We start from the raw sequence: 18,292 nt of genomic DNA, 5'->3' as shown, positions 1-18,292 counted from the left end.
CTTTGAAGAGTTTTTCTAAAGAAAGACTGCCAAGTGCAGTTAAGAGGCATTGTGAGATCTCCACGAAGTACAGCTCAGGGAGGTCAGCACATTTGCTTAGCTTTCAAGATCAGCCCAGAAGAGAAAGCTGCAAGGAGAGAGCTCCACTCTGTATCCATTGTCACAGCTCTTGGTGACCTCACCAGCACCACAGCCCTGCTGTGGTCTACTAAATGTACCCCAGTCTGCCAGACTGTGTCAAGACCACTGTGTAAACTCGGCCAGGTCTCTTGCCTTGAGTCATCTAGCCTAGCATGGCTCAATTCCATACAACTAAACTCTTCTCTTCTCCACAAAGGATGGCCTCATCTGTATCACCCCATGGGAAGAGTCCCTAAGCTATACTGTCCCCCAGCTATGCCTATGCACAGGGTGGCAAATGTCACACGTACTGTTATAGATGAAGCCCTAAAGAGTGTGATGTGATCATCCAGAGCAGACTGGCTTTGGGCAACACAGGGCTTCAGTGAGATCCAGCTGCAGAGCCTCAAGTTGCTTGTACACCCCAAGTGTTCCTGCCTCTCAGCTCAGCTCTCATCTCTCTCTTCCTCCTCAGCCCTACAATTCCTAACAACTTAGCCTCCCTCTGCTTGAGTACCTAGGACACAGCACCTGGCAGAGCCTTGTAAATTATGAAGTAGGAACAGGAGATGCTGCTGCTGCTGTTCTCCATCTGCTCTGCAACTCTTTAATGGGATTTGCAGAGCCAGGCCTGCAGGGAATCCTGTAGGACATCAAATTGTTAGTGCTTTGTGTTGCTCATGGCCAAGCCTGAATGTGAGGACACAAAAATTGGGCCTTTTTATCCCAGACTTACCTGGTAACAGCTGTGCACTGTGGAAACAGCAGATCCCACCTTTCCTATGCCCAGCAGGCACAGCATGCCCAACAGCAGTAATCATTGCTGCCAAGGTAGCATCAGACTGGGAGAGCCCCCAAGGCAGCTATGCAGTAACATCAAACATGCCTCATCATCTCAGACTCCTCAGAGTCTAGCCTCAGTTTAGACTGAGAAGTGCTCAGGCTCATTTGGGCTAATGTGAGGGAAGGGGTAACAAAAGCATAGGGTACACATCCTTAGCATCCCACGCCCCAGCTGGGCATTGCTACTTCTCCCAGCTCTGGATGGACCAGGCAAAGCACTCAGGGCAGAATAAAACCAGACTCCTCCAGGGTACTGCCCTCAAGTGCCACAAAACAACACTATTTGTGCTTCTGCAGCTATTGGAAGAAAGGATTTGGATGAGAAGCCCTCTACATACCCTGCCACACCCAGCAAGGCAGCCTTTTCTACTGCTGTCTCCACGCAGTAGCAAGAGGTCCCAAGATGACATAGGAGAGCTCTGTCATGAGTAGGACCCGCCTCTTCAGAGGGGTACAGCCAAAGCTAGTGCAACTGAGGACTTTCCTCTCACTCCATGCCCCACCAGGTTTACGTAGCACAGCAACTGAATGCTGTCTGAAGCCAGCCAGGGATGCTTAATTTAGGGAGAGATAGATTTAATCAACCAGTTTTACTCAGGCAGGGTAAGGTGTCAGTCCAGACCTCAAGAGTGGGTGACTTTGTTTAAGAGACCCTTTCACTCTCCCTCCCAGTCACAACTAGCCCCAGCGTTTCATCCTGAGGATCTCCTTGGACTTTTTAACTTCCATCTTCCGTCTTTAATCCTCACCCTCTTCTCCATCCATGGCCAAGGATGACACAATTGCATCCATTTATAGTACCTAAAGTTGGCTACCTTCATCCACCCACTCCTCCAGCAAGATGCCCAACCCATGATGACTTGCAGGAACAAATTAGATTTTGAGACTGGCTAGACCAAAACTCCTGTTTATTAATTGTTTTTTCTGCATCTTTGACATGGAGGCATCAGAGGAAGTTATTCCCAGCTGAGGGATTGGAGCGTGAAGTCCCCTTGTGTATCAAAGTAGTCAAAGACAGCGAGACCAAGCCGGTTAGGGAACGTGAACTGGTGGCCTGGCAGGTGGACTGTCACATCGTTTTGGTTGACACCAAAAGTGATCTACAAGACAAACAGAAAAGTCAAAAGTTTCTGCCAAGACACCCTCAAGCCTTTTCCCTGTACCACCCTCCACTCTGCAGGGTGAACACGCTCAGCAGCATAACCTGTTCTTCAACAGTAGGAGTGTTGTTCTGGTCTCCCAAGAGATGCCTATTCCCTGCTCCATTCGATAGTAATATCCCTTTTAGCCAGATGGAGCTTGCACATTTGATCCCCACCCTCCATCACGCTCAGAGCCCTAAGTGGTGGCACTGGCCAAGCAGGAGAAGCCAGCCACCTCCTGTACAGACAGCCCTGAGACAGCCCCTGCAGTTGAGTGTCCTGTGTCAAACACCCTTCTTTCACCAGAGCATGTACAGAGAGTATATATGTGCGTACATATATATATATATATATATATATATATATGCATGCCTCACCTCTGCTGTGCCCCCTTTCTGGAAAGGGAAGACAGTCTCCCTGTGCTCTGCACCCCACTCTTCCACCTTCTTGGAGTTGCACACAATGGTGTTCACATCACCATGAGCATCAAAACGGGGGTTGAAGTGAAGTCCGACGTGAGTAGCATCCTTCCCCAGATTCATCACAAAGCTGCAGAGAAAAAAACCCAGACATCAACACTGCTTAAAAAAAAAGGTAATGAGAAACATGCTACCATAGTATTGAACGTTCAGCACACAGAGCTCTGAGTGGAGAGTTATCCTGCACCCAAAGCAGTTCTCAAGGTGTCAGTTGCTTTCCACAGATTTCCTTTCAGCCCCAAACAGTTAGCTGGTGCCTGACAGCCACTGTCTTCTCCCCATCCTGCAGGCAGCTGAAATAATTACTACATGGTCAGCTATCCCGAAGTATCCACAGCGGCAGTGAGAAGAAACTTCCTAGCCTAGCATCCACCTTGCCTCTAGGCCTCTTACCCAGATGAGAAGAGGCATATTATTTGGCAAGAGAAAGCCTGGGAGGCTTCACTCTGACAGTATCAAACTTCAAAGGCACTGGGAAGTGCTGGGACCTGTTTTCTGGAACACCGCTAGTGCTGGTACAGTGGCTGCTTCCTGCCAAGGGGCTCCATCAGCCACAGACCTGCACAAGGGCTTGAGACTGCTGCAGAGGCTTTGGTGGGGGCCCCAGGCACCCCAATTCCTGCACATTTAGGAGTATATTTCCACTTAAGCCAACCTGTCTGCTCACCACCTTTCCTCCTTCCTTCCCCACCAGCACATGAGATGCAACTCCACCATTACGGTGCCCCTGCTCCTGGGCCATCTTCGTGCAGGGCAAAGGATGTGGCTGAGTGGATGATCTCAACCCAAATCTCAGTATAGGCACAGCTTCTGTTTCCTTTACCCTGCACTAGAGAGGATGTGGTCACTGCCAGTGCGTGCAGCTGGAGCTTCACATCTGTTTTGGCTTAGCCCCTTGGCAGTACTGTGTGTGCAATGTGCATTAGGTGATGACTCACTGGGAAGCACTGATGGTGTTAACCCCTTCTCCTTTCCTACCCAAGGGACAGACTCCTTTTGTCCCCCCCCAGCAGAAGACAACTCAGTGTGGTGCCCTGGCCATCCCTGGGCAGCACAGCACAGCTTACCTCTTGGCATTTGGTGAGATTTTCCCTTTGACAGTGAGGCGCTGGCCAGGCTTGAGACCCAAGTTGGTGCACACTGGTCCCTGGGGAACATTGAGGCAGAGACATTAGCTCAGTACCTGCTGGCTCACTTGTTCTGACTTGGCAGCTCTCCCTGCTGCCTTGCAAGAGGATGCATTGCTTTGGACCCATGGAGAGACAGGGAAACTCCCTTCCTCCTGGGGCACTGCACCAGGGACATCCCAGAGAAGTTACCTCAATCACATGGGACATGTGACCAATTTCCCAACCTTTCTCCTGCTGCTCTCATCAGCATATCTGTATTTCACAGACATGAAGTGTAAGTACCTGCACTCTCCCATCACACCCACCCCATTCCAAACACACCCGTGTGCCTTGTGGGTCTCGCATCATCCTGTACAAGTCTGGCTGGCATGGATGGCAGGGATGGAGCCTCCAGTCCCTTCCCCTAGCATGTTTTTGAACTTCAAGCCTTGCCCAGGTCAAAGGACTCAGATACCTTGTTTCCCAGCTCCCAAGGGCTTGGAGATTTGGGGGGCTTTTTGTAGCTTAGCATTTGCAAGAATATTCTCTTGCTCCACATACACATCTTTCCCCATCTTCTTTCTAGGACTAAAATTTCCTGGCAAACCTATTTGTATTCATTTGCTATCGCAGCAAAGGCAAGACCCCAAGAAAACTGAAAATCTTTTCCCATTCCACTTTAATGAATAAGTTTGCACTTGGGACAATACCTGCTTAATCACCTTCAGCCTCAGGAAAGATAAATTAATCAAAGAACTGTAATCACTCTTTTTCTCCAGCAGTCACAGAACGTTTGGGGTTGGAAGGGACCAACCTGCTAAAGCAGGTTCACCTAGAGCAGGTTGTACAGGGTTATGTCCAGGTGGGTTTTGAATATCTCCAGAGAAGGAGACTTCACAACCTCTCTGGGCACCCTGTCCCAGTGCTCTGTCATCCTCACAGTGATGAAGTTTTTTCTAATATTCAGATATAACTGATATTTAATTTTGTGCCTGTTGCCCCATCCCCTGTTGCACCTTCCCCTGTCGCTGGGCACCTCTGAAAAGAGCCTGACCCCATTCTCTTGACACCTGTTCTTAAGATATTTGAATGCAGTCCTTGACGTTCACAGAAGAACACTTCTGTAAAGCACATTCCTTCCAAGAAAGAGAGAAATAACAATACGGTGACTAATGAAAACTTCAGACAGGAAGCAAGCAGCACGGCTGCCCAGAGAAGATGCTCAGACAGCAATAAAGATTACTGCAGCTGCTTTCCCAGAGCCAAGCTGCTGCAGCAATAAAGATTACTGCAGCTGCTTTCCCAGAGCCAAGCTGCTGCAAAACAGGTTACCCCAGCTTAGGACCCAACCCAACAAGGACCCCCCCCAAGTACTTCCCTAAAAGGATCCGGCAGGGGCAAAGAACCACTCCTCTCAGAACACGAAATAGCAGCCACCCCTCTATAGGGGATGCAGCAGGGATCTTTTACCCCCAGCAGCAGGCACCCAGCTCTATCAGACCCTCTGGCACAGGGGCTGATGTGCAGGTGGAGTAGGATAGCACAAGCACCCTCACAGCAAGCCAACACATTCTCCACAGTCCCACTAATGAAGCACCACCTCCAGCAAAGCTGCCCCATCCCTTTCTCTACTCACGCAAGACATGGTGCTGCTCTGCAGGATAACGCTCCTTTCCACGGATGTGCAACAATCCCAGGCAAGTAGCTCTCAGAGCCCCACCCTTGCCTTTAAATAGATGGAGAACTGAGTTGCCCCAGCCCTTCTCCACCTCAGGCACCAATGGGAAGCGTGGAAGGGCTTGCTTTTAGGGGGGAGGGAGGGTCTACCAGGCAGAGCTGCCTCCTCCCACCCTCGCTCAGTCTCCTCTCCAAAATACTTAGCGCAATTCTTCCAGGCGGGCTGCGGGCCACTCCAGGAGGAGATCCAGCTGTGTGTGGCCATGAATCCAATGGAAAATAGTTTTACAATGAATGTTTTACTATCCAAGACTTTTATCCCACATGGAAAAGGGTCAGATGTATTGAGACTTGGCAGGAAGGGTCTGGGGGGAGGGCTGGGCTCTTCAGCTCAGGCTGTCTGGAACAGAAGAAATGTCACTGAGCACACACAGTGCCTCAGAAACTCTTTGTGGTCCAGGTGAAACCCCAAGAGCAGAGAACTGACTCTGGATCCAGGGTCACCCAGCTGCAGTATCAAGCCTTTCTGTCCCCAGAGGCCGTCCAGCTGCTGATTCAGCCCTTACCACCAGCATTTGTAGGTACAGGAACCAAAAGGAGGGAAAACAGTCCTTTTTCTACAGAATCCATAGACACCCTCAAAACTATGCAGTTCATCTTGGCTGTAGGGCACAGCAAACCAGGAGGAAGCTGCCTTGGAAGGCTGGGGAGGAATTATCCAAGAAAACTTGCTGCCTGACTCTTGCACCTACCCTGAATGCAGCTGGGGGGCTGAGGAAGAAGGGGATGAGGGCAAAATGCTTCTGTCACAATAAGCCATAGGATCTATATGTCTTTTATCTGCCTCCATGTTCTCTTTGTGGCAAGTATGATTCATTCTGGCTGAAAGGATTCCTTTGGAAAAAGTTACCCAATTACTACATGGCTCAACTGTAATTACACTGAAAGAGGAGGGAAAAATTCAGGCAGTGTGCCAAGCCTGTGGCTTAGAGCTCTCCTTGTCTTGCATATTTTTCTCTAAATCACAAGACGCTCTGTGACTTCCTTAAGAGGCCCAGAACTGAAACTCACTGAAACACTTTCTCCTTCCTTTTCCATGGGGCTCATCAGTTCCCCCTCTGCTGAAGATGTGATAGTCCCCAGCCCTCTTACCTGACTAAGTATGACCTCAGAAGCTGGCACTCCTGGTTATTTCCAGTTGTTGCCATCAGTGCCAGCAGAGGTAGCAGCAGGGAGACCTTCCTGCCTGCTGGAACTGGGGAGGGCAGGTGCAGGATTCAGACTTTGGCCAGGTTGCTGATCACCCCATGACACAAAGGGGCTGGAGTAAAGGCCAAAGTGGTCTTCTCTGCTCTAACATGCCTCGTCCCTCTTTCTCCCTCTGGTAACCTGCCTCAGGGTTCAGCCTTTGAGCCTGATAGAGGGGTCATGTGGTGCAGGAGAAGAAGTTCTCCATACTAGCAGGAGAAAAAGTGAATGGAGTCAGCTTCCCTCTGCTCAGGATGTGTGTGTAATTAAATCAGTTCCTTTCAAATCCAAGATTTTTTGAGACCAAACCCCAGACATCTCCTCAAGTACATGAGCTGCGGCTGAAGTCATAGTCTAGGGGCTGGACTAGAAGGGACTGTTCCCTTGCAAAAAATGTTGGACAGGGAAGGGAAGTATGTAAATATTTGCTCACGTAGAGATGGAGACTGAGAGGGCCATTTAAAAGGTGTGGGGTAGGTTCTGTGTTTTCTGCAGCATTTCTGGCAGCTGGGCACTCCAACAGAATCTTAGCAGCCACCAGGTCCTTGAGTCATACCTGTCCAGGGACCTTCCTCCAAATGTTGCTGGGAAGATTAGAGACCATCTAAAGAACAACAGATGGTAACAAAGGAGAGAATGCCATTCCAGACAAGGGCTTGAAGGGCTATTCACATCAAGAAAATTCAGCCTTCAGTCTTAAGTCTGCCTCGGGCAGCCTGTGTTTGTCTGATAGAAGTCCAGGTGTCTCTACTGGATTTCAAGGAACCTTGAATTAAATGGCATAAGCACAACAGGATAATACCACAGGCAAGGGGGCCATGGGATGTCCCATTGCCTGTAGGCCACAGGCCATCTCCATCAGGACAATACCATGTCTGCCTTCTTACCTCTGGGTTGGAGACACCATGATGAGGTGACAAAATCAAAATCTCTAACATCAGTGTCCTCACAAGGTATGGCTGAATTCAGGGGACAGAAAGTCCCAGCTCACCCTCGTGGCACACCAAGCAGAGATGATGTCCCCAGGTGTACTGGCAGCTGCTTCACCACACTGAAGACACAGAGGTGCTTGTCTGTTATTTTCAGGAGCAATGTGGTATAAGAAGAGTCGCTGTGGGTTAAGAAGGGCAAGCCAGGCTGGCTAGAGCTGGCAATCCTCACCTCCTGCTACTTTGTTCCTTATCAGTGTGCAGCAGATCAGCCAGCTGGGGGATGTGCCAGAGGGTTAGCAGCCCATTCACTCTGCAAAGGGTTGAGATGAGCAAATGAGGACAGATCACAAAGGATCTTGCTGTAATGGCCTTATCCTGCTATCTTGGAACTCAACAGTGGGACAGGGCTCTTCTCCTCACCCTTCCTCCCAGGAGAGCTCTCCTGCATCACATTGTGAATCCTAACTTTGTATTAGGGGGAGAGTCAGGAATCTGCATTGTAACTTCAGAATCGAAGATCTTTGCTGAGACCAAAGGAGTGACTGGATGTGATGTTGTTGCTGCAAACTGTGCCCTTGTCCATGCCAAACTCTTGGCCAGGGGGAGCCATAAGTGTGGAGAGATGAGTAATGACTCTGAGGTAGTGTTTCAGCAGTGCCTCACCTCTGGTCATGAGGGTGAGGCAGGTGGTGTTTGCATCTGCATCTGCATCTGCTTTCTCCAAACCGGTGTTGTGCCCTGGACAGGACTGGATCAGGAAAAGGAGGTGTAGGAGAGCCAGCTGCCATGACAGGGACAGCCCAAATTCACAGCCAGCACACATGTGCAAGGCCAGAAATCACCCTACCAAGCATGTGGTATGCTAGAGGTAGGCATCCCACCCAGGTCCTCACCCTGCATGCCTCCATTGTGGCCTGTGCTTCAGAGACAGCCTGGCTCCTGGGAGCAACTTGCTGCCCTCTCCCTAGCCTTTCCTTGCACAATATCCTATCTGCTCACTCGTCCTTGGAAAGTGCAAATTGCCCTTGTACAGTGAGCAATCCCAGATGGTCCTCAAAGAACTTCTGATGACTTTGGGGCCTGAACTCATCCCCCAGTGGTGGCTGTGACCCATCATTCCCATAGAAGGGACCAACCATCCCTATCTGTAGCTAGGGATGCTCATGATGTTCATTGTAGCTCTTCTCCCAGGGCGTCAGCCTTCTTCCTATACTCTCCCTGATACCCAAAGAGCCCTTGCTGATCTCTCCATGCTGAGATGGCATGTTTTCTCAAGCTCACAACTTTCCTCATGGACATCCTCACACCTCCCAACCTCCAAGCTGTAATGTAGCTTAGGCTGAAGGGAGAAATATGATTGCCAAAAGTGAGTTTCATCATTGTGAGTAGCTTTGATTTTGGGCATGCCTTCTGGTCTAGCTGATAGGCATTGGTATGCCTCAGCATACCCAGACTGGTCCTGCGTGCTGAGGGCTGGAGTCCAGCTACTGCAAGTTCTGAGGTTGAGTTGAAACACTGAGCTGAGCAGTTGAGTGGCTCTAACCAAAGTGGTTTGGCAGCTGCCAAAGAAGTAGCCCAGTCAGGCAAGTGTCTGAAGCAAAAGAGGGAAGATCTGCCCCCAAGTCTGCTTGTGAGGCATGCAGTGATAGATAGGGCATCCCAAGTGATGACCTTGGAGGAATGGGAAAGGGCCTGGCTGAAAAGCCTGTGGACTACGTGACCGAAATCCACTTGTATAGAGTGCTCTTCAGCTGGCAAAAGCCTGTTTTGGCTGCAATTACTCTTTCAGTGATTTTCAACATCTTTCCACTGAGAGAGAACCTTTGTACCTGTTCAGTCACTTAGTTTTATGTGGCCTGTGGTATTTTAAACTCAGGATTAGGTGTTCTAAATACAGATTTATTATCTTGCAGACATGGAGCCTCACATCAGGAACGAGCAGGATCTCCCAAGCTTTGACTGCTGAAACATTTCCAACCACATCCAATTTCCTGGATTAGGAGCCGTCTGTGAGGCTCCAACTTCTGCTGACTCCAGAATCTCTGCTTTCATTAAATCAGTATGGAAATATGTTCCCAAGTGGTGAAGATAATCCTGTAAATGTTATCAAAGGGTACCTGAACAAAGTGATTTATCTGGATGAGCCTGAAGTTACAGCTTGGGGAAGCAGGAATGACTCCCCACCCTAATGACGCTGGGATGTGTGCATCCTAGGAGTTCCCCAAATCCATACTCTCCAACTCCTCCCCCACACCCATGGCTGCTCGCATTGGGCTTCATCTCATCTCTGTGGTGTAAACCCTCCCTGGACACAGCCAGCGGGGCTTTGCAGGACTTGGGGAATGGAGTGCTTCTTATCTGCCAATTGGGTGGTGTCCCTGTGGCTGCGCAATGGACCCAGCACTCTGGCCAGGAAGGCAGGGAGGGAGCTGGGCGCTGGGCAGCGTGGGCAACATGGATCAACCTGTGTCAGCCCATGGAGATGGTTGGCCCAAGCTGCTCAAGTGCCCTTCTGGCATGTGAGAACAGTGAGAAGCCACCTACTGATGTGTGTTAGCTCCTCTCTCTGCTGGGGTGACAAGAAGGAGGACTCCTTGCCTGATAGCGCTAGAAATACTGACAACACAGCACAAAAGCCTTCAGTTAACTTGGATGTGAAGGATCCTGACTGTGAGGTTGGAGCAGGGCGGTTAGCAGATCTCTAATCCCAGCCAGGCTGTGACTGGTTGGGAAGGCTTGAGGCCATCTGTTTGTCAGTTTAAGGGGACTTGGCCCAGGGCTGCACAGCAAAGGCAAGTCAAAGAGAGGTGTCCTGATGCTTTAGGAAGCACGTTCTTGGTTTTGACACAGAGAGGTCGCTCTCAGTGACCAGACCAGGGACTTGCTGCACGTAGAGTATTTCCAAGAGCTGCAAATGCAGATTAAGCAAAGCCCTGCAGCATGGCAGGCAGTCACTGCTGAGCCAGAGGGGAACAGCAAACTGGGGAGAACTGGAAGGTGAATGGAGCAAATCTTAAGTTCTTCTGTAGGCAGAGTACAATTATGGATGCCATACAACTCTTCCACTCACTTTGAAGCTGATAATATTTTTCTTATTTTAAAAAAAATGGAAAATCAACTTCTGACTGGTGGCATGAATTTCTAATTTTCTTTAAATAAATCAAGTGGAAGAAAGAGAAAGAATGGAAAAGGTAGAAGTGCAAATGAGTTGGGGGGCAGCATGTGTTGTGCAGGCTGTGCAGGCACTGTAGTGAAGGCCTCAAACTAACCTGTAAGAAATTACATGTTTCGAAAGCAGAGCTGCAAGCTCAGCAAATGCTGACTATAGAGGGGAAAACATTGCCACCGCTTGTCTGGACATTGGCTAATGACTTCCAGAGGGCCTGCAACATAAGCCCAGCACCACCGCTGCAGGATAGAAAGGTAATATTGTGCTAAAATCTGACGCTAAGGATGATTCCTGTGCTACTCATTAGTGCTGGAAGTTCAAGAGCAAGCAAATGCAGCTCCATGCGTGAGGGTCAGATATTTCGTCACAGGTGTGCTGGAGCAGGAGAGCTGCAGGCTATTGACTGACTGTGGCCACCGGCTCTGCACTGCTGTAATACCCAAATTGGTGTCCTTGCAGTGCCATTTATTGAGTCTATTTCAGGCCTAGAAACAACCTGCTGAGGCATATTCCCTGTCTCGGATTTTTGTCTGTTAAAGAGACTTTTGAGATCCACTGGGCAGAAGTTTATTTGCTGTACTTAATATGCAAACTGTAAGTGGATGCTGTGTTTGAACATGTTACAGCAACCCAGATGCTGGTTTCAGCTCTTCCAACAAACAGTGCTCAGAAGTATGTTCATGAAACACAGGCACGTTCTCCTGCACACCCTTGAGACCGAAACTCAGCTGCATGACATTTTTCAGCAAGTAATGTGTGTAAAAACCAGTGTGTGGAATGATAATCCCGAAGAAAGGGGTTGCCATGAACAGGCTTTTCTGGCAGGAATGACAAGAAGCCTGAAAACACACGTGTGGGTTTGCGGGGTTTTTTTGTTGGTTTTTTGGTTTGGTTTGGTTTGGTTTTTTTGTGCATGGGAAGTGGTACCCTAGGGTGTGGGCTGTGATATTAGTCTCCACACGTGGCAGAAACAGCACCAGAGATGCTCAGGAGGTGAGACTGGCAGGGAGCTTGGAGCATGTCAGGCTTTTCTTGCTGAGCCGTACCCTGCGTGGGCCATTGCATCTGCTTTGGCAAATACATTCGTCTGCAGCCAGCCCACGAGCCAGCATTAGGGGCATATCTCGTGCTTGGAGAGCATCCAAAGCACTTGGGACCACATGGCACCAGCACAGCTGAGTGGAAGCCAAGGCAGGCAAAAGACCAACTTAGCCTTTCCAAGGGGGAATGGGGCCCTGCTAGGCAGGAAGGGCTGGAGAAAAGAGAATTGCCTTGGGCAGACATGCAGCTGCCCTCCATGGGGTTCTTATGGGTAGCACAGCTCATCATTCCCTAACAGGGATGCATCCTCCTGACAGGGACAGCGCCCCAGAGTCAGTGCAGCCTGGGACTCTCCTCCACTGCTTGACTGGGAACCCCCAGTCCCCCAGAACTCCCCTGGGGGTTTCAGTAACATGTGTCATCGCTCACTTGTGCTCCATACAGTTAGGTGGTAATGATCTCTGTTAGGCAGCTGTTGCCTGCCGTCCTACAGCCAGCTGGAACAATTACCCTAGTAAGCTCTCTGTTATCTGCCAGGATCGGCTGATGAAATGGGAGGGTGTTTTGGCAGGGCTTGGCACCCTCCTTTGCCTGAGGCTCATGCTATTTGGGGATAGAGCAGGGCGCTACTCTCTGATGCTATCATAGTTTGGAGGCTGTGGAAAGCACTGGGATGTGTCATCCCCAGTAATGCTGTTTGTTCCCACCCCCTTGCAAGGGGGCCCAGGCACCCTCTGGAGCTGGTGGACACACACACATCACTGCTGTGGTGAGGCTGTGTCACTCTTTTGGGAGTTTTTGCAAGTGGATCTCTCCAAGGAAGCCCTTTGCAGAGCCATCTCTACCCCTGTCAGCAAGCACGTCCACCCATCACCCACACCCCAGGGCCTGCTCTTCCTCACCTCTAGATCCTCCGGCTTCCTCTGCTTCTTAGGCAGAAAACAGGTGCTGAAGCACCCCACTGACACCAAAACTGGGCTTTGCCAGCCTGCAGCACTTGGGAAGAGTCAGCCTTTGGTGCTTAGCCCAGTCCACGTGTCGACTGTTCACACCTCATGCAAAAGATAGGATCCACACTTGGGATCTCCTTGGTTCCCTCCTACAGATCCAGAGCTGGGGCAGGTTCACAACAGCAGCTGGTGGGGTGGTAATGTAGGTCATTTGTCAGGAACACAAGCTCACACTCCCCCAGCACTGGCAGCACAGACACTCCCTCTCTTCTGTCATCTACTCCTGGGCAGAAATCGCTCAGGCTCCTCACCCTTTCCCAAACAGAGGTCCGTGTCATTTTTCTGGAAGAAAGCCAAGGACCAGCTCATGTCCCAGTAGAACTGTGTGACTTGAGAGAAGGGAAGGAAGCATGTTGATGCATTTAACACCAAAATAAACAACATGGCATTGTTCTACAGGATTGTAGTCTTGCTCTTGTTGTGATGGACATTGAGGCTGAACACTGACAAACTCCTGACATCTGCTGGAGAAAGGGTTGATCTTGACATGCCAGCTGACTGCCTGGCCATGTGCATGGGTGGAGAGCCTGTTCTGTGGGACACCTTTGAGGATTTTATGAAGCATATTTAGCCTATGGGCTACTGGCTGAGAGATGTTTTGGTAGGGAGCAGGATCACATATCAGTTTCTGCTTTTCCTCTTCACAGCTGGAAACTGGGGGAAGAGGGATGGGCATTCACTTGCAGCATCTGTGTGCCAATGATTCAGTGGCAAGAGCTGCTCACATGAGAATGAAGCCTGCTCTTCTCACCCAGCACAGAAGCTAAGGGACAGTCGGCCAGACAGGTATTTTTGGAGGTACCCTCTATATCCCTTAGGCAGTTAATCTGTGGGGCATGTCCATGTTGTCTGTTCAGCCCACAGCAGCTTCACCAGATACACTGTGAGGCCAAGGGCCATTGCACTGTTTGAAAGTTTCCTTGTGCAGGATAGGTTATCTTCAAAAATCATGGACATCTAAGAGGTACTGGCCTCAAGGCCCTCAGGCATTTGTTCCAGAAGCAGGCAACAGCTGGGATTCATCATTTGCATTCCCATCAAAGCAAACAGGGAAAACCAGGGAGGTTCTCCTGGTCTCTACACTGACTATATTTAGTCAGGCAGGTTCAAGTTGTAGTATAATGCACCTCCTCCCATTCAAAGGGAAGATGGGGAGATGAGAGTAGTCCCCAGGTCAAGTCCATGATAAGAATGTAACCTTAAAGGGAAAGATGTGTCTCTACAGGGTCTGCTGTTGTGTAAACTTGCCTTGAAAGGGACAGGACCTTTGCAGGACCCAGCCATAAGCCAAGCTCTGGGTGAGGCGTCCCCCATAGCAGGCAGGGTGAGTATCCTGGTCTTGTTTCACTGGCTCTGCTACCTGAGAGCTTGGATTGCAGGAGCAATCCAAGGGCCACAGTGGGGTGCAGATGTTGGGTTGGAGTGGCATGAGCTTGGTGCTCGTGCCTCGAGAGAGGCCACTTCTTTAGAGTTTTGGCATCCCACAAAGTGCCTGCCAGCCCAGGGGCACATGGAGAGGTCCAGAAACTGGGGCCTCCCTCCACACTCCTTGGCTAATCCCAAGCTGCTGTTTGTTCAGGATAAGAACTGTCAGGGAGGGAAGTCTCCCTGGGCAAGCAGGCATCAGCTGTGACTTTCTTGGAGAGAAACAAGCAGGGGGCAAAAGTCCCAGCCCTCCCAAAATGCACCCCTTCTTAACAATAGCACTGTCAGCAAGGACTTGTGCTGTGTGACAGAGCTCCCTGTAGCTCTCAGGGACTTATCTAACCCCTAACAAGATCCAGGGAGACATGCCATTCTGACAGTCTTTCCCGCCTGGAAAACAAAGGCATTTGTTTCTCTTTGTGGTGGTCTGTTTATTTGGGGGAAAGGGAAGGAAAAACAGCAGAGAGCAGAACACAGCCTTGCCCCACATGGTGTTTTATTCAGCTGCCCTGGGGGCACTAGCTCAGCTTTGTGGACAGGGAATGTTTTACCTGCTGAGCAAGTCCATGAGGACCTGTGCCCACAAGCAGAGATGAGCAGCACAGGAGACAGAGCTGTAGCTGGGAGAAGGACCTGTCAGGTCTGATGAGGTCAGGCTGCTGGGGGACAGTTCTATGAGTGGACAGAATCACTTCTCCAGCCATGAAGGTTTGGGTCCAAGGAGGATGGTCAAACACACAAGCAGCCTGCCAAAACCTGCGAAGGCACTCAGTCTTCCTGAGCTGGCTCCTCACTGATCGTAGGAGGTTACCCCACTTGGCCCAGGAGCCCAACCCACATTCCCTGGGGGTTAGTCCCCTCTCAGAATGGTCCAGCTAGTCTCTTGGCTTGGGCGCCACAGAGGAAACAGGGCTGTGTTTCCCCCTCTCCTCCTCCTCCTCCTGCTGTGCTGAAGGCTGTGGTGGGATGATTGCCCGCCAAGCTCAACACTCCCAGCTGGTGGGTGAGGGTACTCATGAACTTGCCTGACAGGTAAAACCTTCCCTCCCTGGGAAGTATCTCCCTGCATTTTATGACTTCTTACCTCTGAGCCAAGGATGCCTTTTTGGCAGCTCCAGGAGTGGGCTCGGCTGGGCGCGGAGAGCTGTTTTTCTCCAGGATTTTATTACTTGCTTTTTTTCTCAGGTGTCTCAGTTGGCCTTCCTTCAAGTTCACCATTGCTTCATCACTATCTACTTTTTTCCTTCCACCAGTCCTGCACAGACCCCACGCACGGCAGAGACACCACAGACACCACCTTGCACCTTCCAGAAATCTCTCTGGCCAAAACACCCACTGCTGAGCCTTGATACAGAGCCATGCAGCATCCCGGTGATGTAGCTGGTGGCTTGGGGAGGAGATGGGGGCTCATGCAGGACTTCTGCTGCTGCTGCACTCCCTTTTCCTCCTGCTCCCTGGCTGTGCTGGGAGCCTGTCACACCAGTGCCAACACTATCTCTTGATTGGCATTGGGGCTGAGCCTCTCACCCTGGTGCCAGGCTGCCCAGCCACATGTTCTGGGCTACCTGTTCCCGGTACCTCTGCCTCGGGTTTACTGCCTACCTGCAGGGACCCCCCAGGGCAAGGCAGTGGGTTGACCACCAGGTAAGGACCCTCCAAGGCAGGACCCAGCATCTGTCCTTGCTGCTCAGACCCTCCAAGCACAGCCCTGGACCTGAATGAGAAAGAAAAGAGCAGAGAGCCCAGGACTGATGTTCACTTCCAGATATCTGCAGTTTGTGTCCAATGGCAGCCCCCTGGAAGGCCAGAGAACTGTGCTAGAGGGATCCAGTCTCACTGAACACCAGCTTTCATCTCTTCTTGCATTGTGCAATGTCCATCAGGCTGACACTTCCTGAAAAACACCTCTTCGTGTTCCCAAGACCAGTGAGGGAAGTCCTGTGAGCTTCCAATAGCCTGTCCTCTTCCAAAAGTGCAAGAGGACAAGAGGATAGGAACCAATAGTAGCCATTCTTGATTTGGGGCAACTCTGTCCTTTGGGAACAACAAACCTGCTGTTCCTGGGCCCTGCATGTAATGTCGTCTGCGCAAGGTCAGGATCTGTGCTGGGACTGGTTCACTCCAGGCAATGGGGCTTTGGGTTGGGGCTTTGGGAAAGGGTGGCTTTGGGTTGTCAAACTCTTGGCTGGTGGGAGAGACAGGCCAGATTCCTGCAACTGCTTGGTTAGGCTAGATGCAGCTGCATGGGGCCATGGGAGGCTGGAGGAGTGGCTAGCAGATGTCTCTGACCATCTGATCCCAAAGCTCCTCTGGCCTCTTGGGCACATAAAGGGATTTGGAATAAGGGTTAGAGGGTGGGCTGCCATGCCTATAAGGTTTGTGAAGCCTTATATTGTGAAGGAGATGGCTTGCAGGAAGACTTTATCTCTCCAAAGAACAATAACTAATTCTGAGAAGCCATCACACCCCATGTTTTGAGACACAGGAATGGGGGACAAAGGGAAGTGTCAAGTAGCCCAGGAAAAAAAGGTCAGAGAAAGATGGGGATGAAATCTAGTCCCCAGAGACAGGGCTTCCTCCTAATGATAAGGGCCTCCTTATCTAATGATAAGTCCCTAGTTGAGCAAGGGTACTCCCAAACTCTGTCTGTACAGCTCTGTGGTAAAGCCCAGGGCACTGGGCCAGCTGGAGCAGCCCTGCTGGAGGAAAACTAACCCCTCCACATACACACCCACCCTTTGGGATCACAGGGTTGCTGCGATTTGGGTCAAGCCAGCCTCAAAACTGCAGGGCTCAACCTCTTGAAAGCATGCAACCTAAGTGAAGAGCATGACTGACCGAAGCTGGTGTGCTGCAGCTGCCTGGGAACACTCAAGGACTGGCCCTGGATGCTGACCAGCTCCCCATCGAGTTGCCATTTCCCCTTTGTAAAACTCGCTTTCCAACTGGAGAAAGGTTAGGCTGTGCCCAGCACATGGCTGCATCTTAGCTCAGTTGGGGGACCGTTGGTTTAACCCCTCAGAGTGAAACTGAGATGCTGGGCTCTGCGCTGCTATTCCCGAACAGAAGTGGGTGAGGATGCCTGGCCATGTTGGGAGCTGACCATCCCTCTTTCAGGCAGGAGGGTGACCATTGGCTCAGAGTGATTCTCTCCATGGGAAAACAGGACATGTTCCCAGAAAAGTAGGCTCTTGGCAAACAGTGCGCCAGGAGCACCCTCTGGGCAAGGGGTGAGAGCTGCTGCTGATGGGATGTCCTAATTTGCTGGGCATGTGCTCTCCCTTTTTCAGGGGAGACTCACACATGGCTCAGAAAAATTTGCTTCCTTTTTTTTTTTTTTTGGCCTGGCACAGGTCTGCCAAAGGCAGAATGACACCCCTGTATGTTTGTAGGGCCTTTCTCTGTTGAGTGCCCAAGGAAGGGTGGCTCAGCCCAGCCATGCAGAACTGTGCCAGGGTGCAGGTACCTGCAGTGGGCAGAGAGGGATGAATCCCAGGGGAAGGCAGAAAGCAGGACATGTATTAGTTTCACAGACGAGCTTTTTTTTTTTTTTTTAACTTTCTGTGGTATTTCTAAAGACAGGATACTCTTTGGTCCCTCCAAGAGGCTGAAACTTGAAATGCACTGCTTTTGTTTCTTACTTTGTTTTTTAATGCAGCATTGTTCAGGCTTCTGGGTTGTGTGTGCACAATTCTGGAAACACCATGACCCACTAAGGAGGTTCGCCCAACACTGTAGTATCATAGACCAGGTCTCAGTAGCACCATTAGAGCTGATGGGAGCACAGGCTTAGGTGTGTAGCACAAGAGGCAGAGTCAGACAAGGCCTGGTCAGGGGGAGAGAGGACAGTGGGTGAACAGTGCCTTGAGATGAGAAGAGGGAACCTGGGACCTCTCAAGGCAACTCCTCCCTGGGGGATTACCATATTCCACTGTTCCTGCCTCCACCAACAATGGAGGAGGATGCTAAGGGCATGGCAATACCACTCCTTTTCAGTAGCCATAGCACTCTCCCCAGCTCTGGGTCCTCCCCATCAGCCCCCAAAGCAATTTTGACTGGACGTTTTGCAGAGTGCTAGCACGTTGAGTTTTATCACA

General features: G+C 50.6%; 1 protein-coding gene across 1 annotated transcript; it reads right to left on the bottom strand.

Annotated features, from left to right (window-relative positions):
• Positions 1–1,854: 1,854 nt before the first annotated feature.
• Positions 1,855–5,432, bottom strand: LGALS1 (galectin 1). The gene is made up of 4 exons (XM_008931554.2): positions 5,330–5,432; positions 3,652–3,731; positions 2,483–2,654; positions 1,855–2,063 (listed from the first exon to the last, which is right to left on the bottom strand). The coding sequence occupies exons 1-4, from the start codon at positions 5,336–5,338 to the stop codon at positions 1,920–1,922; spliced, it is 405 nt and encodes a 134-aa protein (XP_008929802.2). The 5' UTR covers positions 5,339–5,432; the 3' UTR covers positions 1,855–1,919.
• Positions 5,433–18,292: the final 12,860 nt, after the last annotated feature.

The sequence above is a fragment of the Manacus vitellinus genome, unplaced genomic scaffold (assembly GCF_001715985.3).
Source record: "Manacus vitellinus isolate BGI_N305 unplaced genomic scaffold, ASM171598v3 scaffold_5_pilon, whole genome shotgun sequence".
NCBI lineage: Eukaryota > Metazoa > Chordata > Aves > Passeriformes > Pipridae > Manacus > Manacus vitellinus.
The sequence above is the reverse complement of the archived record's forward strand: the minus strand, read 5'-3'. Positions and strand labels throughout refer to the sequence as shown.